Consider the following 6,014-nt stretch of genomic DNA (forward strand, 5'->3'; position numbering starts at 1 on the left):
TTCTAGTGTATATATATATATATATCACCTTTTGTTTATCCATTCATCAATTGATGGACATTTGGGTTGTGTCCACTTTTGGGCTATTATGAATAAAGTTTGCCATGAACATTCATGTGCAACCTTTTTTGTTTTTTTCCTCTTTTTAAAAAGTTTCTGTACAAATTTTTGTGTGAACATATGTTTTCAATTCTCTTGGGTATATACCTAGGGGTAGAATTGCTGATTCATATGGTAATTCTGTTCCTTTAAGGACTATCTGACTGTTTTTCCAGAGTGCTTCACCCTTTTACATTCCCATCAACAGTGTATGAGCAGTTCATTTTCTTATATTAGTTTTTGATAATTTCTTCTCTATTTTTGTTTCTTTCTGGGATGATAATTGGTGGGATATTGGATCTTCTGCATTGATCCTCTTAGGTTTTTTGGTCTTTTTACTCCTATTTTTCATTTCTTTGTAATTATAAGTTCTGCTTGCTGCGGAGATTTTCCTTAGTTTATCTTCTAATACTTTTAACATTTTTAAATATAAAAATTTTAGTTTCCACAAGTTGCTTCTCCTTGTTCACTGATTTTTTTATTTTTATTTTCCTAAGCCATTCTGTTCTTATTTTTTGGTTGTAATACCTTCTCTTATCTTTCTCTTTGAGGATATTAATTAATTTTTTGACATTTTCTTCTTTTCCCTGCATTGTCTGTTTCCTCTGGGTTCCTTTTCCCCTCTTTGGTTTGTTTCCTGTATTTTCTTTTTTGTGTTAGAGACTTTCTTCAAATGTCTGCTAATCCTAGCTATCCATTCTTAAATAATGAGCCATTAAAAAGCTGATTTGAATCAGAACTTACTAATAGGCTTTGTCCAATAATGTGCTGGTAAATGTTTAACAACCAGCTCTGTGGAGAAAATGACCCTGATTTTCAGCATTTTTGGATTTCTGGGGTGTGACATTCCCACTGTGCCCTATTTTAAGTTATCAACATATTGTTGCTGAATGCAAAATTGGTAAAAATGCAAAAATTGACTTTCATGAGCTCTTCTCAGCTGGCTCTAGGGTACCATTGGCTCCACTTCAGAATAATTGGTCCACAAATCGACCTTTCATTGGGGGCTTCCTAAATATCAGTATCTGTAAACCTTTTCTCTGGAGTCGTTTAGTATCTCTAGAGAAAAATGCTCCAGACTTCTATCTGGAGGGTTTATCCCTAGCTTCTAACATTCTGGAAGCAAGACAAGAGAAAGGGGCTGTGTCTCTCCCCTTGCTCTGCTATGTCTGATGTATTCTAATCCAGAGCCACATCCCTTCATTTTCTATGGGGAATAAAGCTACTGTGTTCTGGGTCAGGTAAGTATGGCTGCTTTTGGAGTGCAAGGGTCATTGACTGCTCTGTGTATTGACATTAACAATTCCCCAATTTGTAGTTCCATACCTCAGCCCAGTCTTCTATGATAAATGGTACTTCCAAATCCTGGATCTCTTAGGGATTGTGAAGGGAAAATCAGTTTAATTCTCATTGGTGTCCTCTCTATAGGCACTTGTGTTGTAGCATCTGTATGCTAGTTCAGTTCTCCCTCTTCTTCTGTTATCTCTATAGCAAAAATTTACTTTAAAAGTTTATTGGAATTTCTTTTCATTAGGTTTTCTCTCCCATTGAGGATCTATATGTCTTTTTTCTTTATTATTTTTTTCATGGATTTAGGGAGGGAGAGGAGGTCATTTTGGCAGTTGACCTCCCACGTTTAATCATAAGTATTTCCTTTAGATGGTATCCATTTGGTTCCATAGGAAAGATGACAATGGATTAATGGTCCAGCAGAACAAGGAATGTCTACATCTATGATAGTAATTTTATTTTAATTTTTGGTCAGCAAAGGAAGCCATGAGAAGGCATTGACTTAAAATTTCAATTTCTTCATGTAGATTTTTAGCTTCAGAATTCTGCTTTTGTTCATCACACAGTCCAGGATTAATATAATGAAGTAGAAAGAACCCAGGATTTGGACTCAGAACCTTGAGGTTGAATCCTGGTACCACTGCTTAGTAGTTACATAGCCATGAGCAAGATAGTCTCCTTGAGTCTTAGCATCCCCTGCTGTCAATTAGGGTAAAATTCATGCCCCATTTTTTTCACAGGATTATTATAAGAACTAGATAAGATAATGGAAATAAAAATGCTTTAAGAGACTGTGAGTGAGGGATAATAATAATTAACTTTTGTTTTCCCACCTAATTCAGAAGATAATATGGGGGTGAGGGATTGGGCTGGTTGATGCCTGCTGGGTAGAAAGTGCAGAAAGCTCATCCTCAGAAAGGTGTGAGTTGCACTCCACCTGGTTAATAAGTTAATGTGTTTCTGTTGCCATCCCCTCTCTTCCTCTCACCTTAGGCCAATGCTGATTATAGGCCCTCTGATAAGGGAGCCTGACTGAATATGTGGTTCAGGCAGATACAGTTGTCCCAGCAACAAGAGCTTAACCTGCCAATGACATGGTTACTCTCTCCCACTTTTCCCCAGATGCTGCTGCAGATTGCTGATGATTTTATCGAGAGTGTAGTGACAGCAGCCTGCCAGCTTGCTCGGCATCGCAAGTCCAGCACCCTGGAGGTGAAGGACGTCCAGCTGCACCTAGGTACATGGTCTCATTTCTCCCTGAGGTGTCGCCATGATTCTTCTGTCAGGACCATCATGAAAAGTGTGGTCAGAGGAACCTCTGTGCCAGGATCAGACTTTCAGGCTCTGATATTTATGTATTCCCAGGCATTGGGTTTGCCACTACCTACCTGCGTCACCTTATCTTTGTTACTTAATTTCTCTTAGAGTCCATTTCCTCATTTGTAAAGTGGAGATCTAATATCCTCCTTACACGGTAATTGTGAGAATTATGAATTAGGTTTGTAAAATGACAGACACAGGATCTGGCCCAAGGTAAGAGATTAGTAAATGTAGCTATTATATCTCCACCATTCAAAAAAAGGTGTTTCCCTTACAGTTTTTAGCTTATTTAGGCATTTTTCCAAGAAAATTATAATCATAACATGTATATAAATTTGTATTCTGCTTTTCTACATAATAGACACTGAATTCGAGCTTGGGTTTTTCTGGGAGATACTCATCTAACATTTTATTTTTTTACATTTATAGTACTGTAAATGTATTTTTTCTTCCTTAAGATTTTCTTAACATTTTCTTTTCTTTAGCTTACTTAATTGTAAGAATACAGTACACAATACATGTAACACCCAAATTTTGTTTATTAACTGTTTATGTTATTGGTAAGGCTTTTGGTCAACAGTAGACTATTAGTAAACTTTTGGGGAAGTCAAAAGTTATACGCAGCCCTGGCCGGTTTTCTCAGTGGACAGCCCTCAGACCAAAGGGCACAGTTCGATTCCTGGTCAAGGGCACGTACCTCAGTTGCAGATTTGATAGGAGTAAGACAACTGAAAAATGACTACCTTTCTGTGGAGCTGCATGGAAACATTAGGACTCAGCACCCATGGCTTTGACTAATTTACTTTGCAAGAAAGTCAAATGGTATCCGTTACACCTTGAGGCACGACATGAGATTCCCCCATTTGTATTCCATAGAATCCCTCTGCAGGGTTACTGTTACTCAGCTTAGCTGATTGCTGAGATTCGTCCCCCCTGACCCTTGTCTGAGGGTCACACTGCACCCTGACCCTGCCTGCCAGTCCCCTTATCTCTGTGCTGGCCTCTTCCTTGCAGAGCGCCAGTGGAACATGTGGATCCCAGGATTTGGCTCTGAAGAAATCCGACCCTACAAAAAAGCTTGCACCACAGAGGCTCACAAACAGGTGAGGAGTCCTCAGAGCCCCAGGGCAGCCACAGCTGATCCCTTGGGCTACCATTGCAGTCACAGCTACCACCACTGCAGTTATCGCTCCCTCTCACAGCAGCAGAGCTCCATGGGAGATCAGTCAGATATTTCCTTGATGATTGGCTGTTCCCACACGGGGGTGGAGGGGGAGTGTCTCTGAACTCTGATGGGCATTGCTTAAAGCTGTTGAATGTAGGTTGTTTAATATGGATGGAACTTGAACCCGCCCATCTCCTTAATGAAGTCGTCCTTCACTGTTGGCATTGCTTAAAGCTGTTGAATGTAGGTTGTTTAATATGGATGGAACATTATGGATGTAACTTGAACCTGCCCATCTCCTTAATGGTGATGTGAACATACATATGGTCCTGTGACTGAGGACAGGTTAAGGAAAGCAGAAATACGTGTACTTGTGGTGAGAGGTAGCACCCAGACTGCTCTGCCAGGTATTTTGATCTCCGTCCTAGCTTAACCTTTGTTCTCTGCCTCTCTTACCATGGAACTGAGGAGTCAGTGTGAGAACCTAACACCACTTTAGCTGTGGAGCAAGTTGTCCCTGTCATTGGTCAGTCTCGTGGCAGTGGTGGTCTCCCCTGACAAGGCTGTCATTCCTGTCTTAATGTAACTGGCTACTTGGAATTGAAAAGTGAGCTTGCCCTGGCCAGTTTGGCTCAGTGGATAGAGCATCAGCCTGGGGACTGAAGAATCCCGGGTTCGATTTGGTCAAGGGCACATGCCAGGTTGTGGTCCTGATCCCCAGTAGGGGGCATGCAGGAGGCAGCCGATCAATGATTCTCATCATTGATGTTTCTATCTCCCTCTCCCTTCCTCTCTGAAATCAATAAAAATATATTTTTTTAAAAGGACAGTGAGCTTAATCTAAGCTTGACAGGCATAACTGGGAGCCTCTGTCCCTTGCTTTTCCATAGAGTGGATCTCTGGAGCGAGTATGTTTCCGGAGCTCACAGAGGAAGCCCTGCAAGGAAGCTGTCAATAGTCTGAATTGAAGGACCACGGTGTTCTTCAGAAAGGAGTCCCTCCACATAACAGATGGTCATTTGGTCTCTGTTCCCAAATTATCCACTTTTTAGCCATATATATATATATATAATTTATCAACAAATATAATGTTTGGACAATCTCTTGGTCAAAAAGAGTGAGCAAAGCAAATCAGTAATTTGGCCATAGCTGGTAGTAGTAAAATTCAAAGTCCATGATCTGACTATTTCCCTGATGGGTTGTGGTAGAAGTTGTTGGTGTCAGTTTCCTTCATTGCAGGTCATCAAGTGTGAAATGGCAGCAGGCTTGAAACAAAGGCCCCTTTCCTATTTTCTCCATCATCAGAGAAGAGTTTGGGTGTGGGTGGGAAGCCTAGAAATCACCTGCTTTGATGGCTTTTCCCCTTAAGTCCCCAAAAGGCAGGAGCTGTCACCTTTTAACCTTTTTGCCATCCTGCTAGCCTAGAGCAGTCTGTGTCTTTGGTGCATGGAATGGATCGCTGGCCTGTCTGAACATCTCTGGGGCCCTGCAGATTGCCCTCAGGTTAGGTGGAGCTGGTGATGAGCTGCCCTATGCCTGTAGGTTCCCGCAGGCTCCAGGCTGTGCTGTAGGTCATGCTGCCTGCTAGGCACGCACGAACATCCCAGAAAGTTCCTCACTCTAACCTGTGCTTTGCTTATTTCTCTCTCCTTTTAGAGAATGGCATTGATCCGGAAAACAACCAAGAAATAACACATGGAAAGATCAGGGAATGGACAACATTGTATTTGGAGATACTTGAGCTGAGACCTCAGCCATCTCATCTTTGGATTTTTTTTTTAATGCTTTACAGAGAAGCATATATTTTTTATTAACAGTGCAGCAATATCTATAATGACTGAGAGGATCTGCCAAAAGAATAAAGCCTCCTGCCCCCACTTTGGCCCCTTTTCCCTGCCGTCTCAAAGAGGAGCAATTTATCTTCCAGAGAAGATTTTATTTGTGGTTTATTATATAAGTGATTGAATATGGGACAAAGCAGTATGGTCTTGTTTGGTGAGACAGTATTAGCAGGATTGGTAGAGGTTTTTGTTTCCTTCTCCCTTCCTCTTCCCCTGTACTTTGTAATGTCAGTGTTTATATGAATATGACTTTCATTTGCTTTTCCAGAATAAAAAAGTTATAATTGAAAGACACAGGA

At 40.9% G+C, this 6,014-nt stretch overlaps 1 protein-coding gene across 4 annotated transcripts in view; it reads left to right on the forward strand.

Moving 5' to 3' along the window:
* Window positions 1-6,014, forward strand: part of TAF12 (TAF12 RNA polymerase II, TATA box binding protein (TBP)-associated factor, 20kDa) — a 19,476-nt gene extending 13,462 nt beyond the window's left edge. For all 4 annotated transcript variants that reach the window (XM_005875099.2, XM_014546816.1, XM_014546817.1 and 1 more), the window contains exons 4-6: window positions 2,512-2,626; window positions 3,724-3,812; window positions 5,531-6,014. In XM_005875099.2, the coding sequence (XP_005875161.1) occupies window positions 2,512-2,626; window positions 3,724-3,812; window positions 5,531-5,566 (240 nt within the window). In that variant the 3' untranslated portion in view covers window positions 5,567-6,014. The remainder of the gene's footprint in view (window positions 1-2,511; window positions 2,627-3,723; window positions 3,813-5,530) is intronic.

This window comes from Myotis brandtii, unplaced genomic scaffold, assembly GCF_000412655.1.
Source record: "Myotis brandtii unplaced genomic scaffold, ASM41265v1 scaffold456, whole genome shotgun sequence".
NCBI lineage: Eukaryota > Metazoa > Chordata > Mammalia > Chiroptera > Vespertilionidae > Myotis > Myotis brandtii.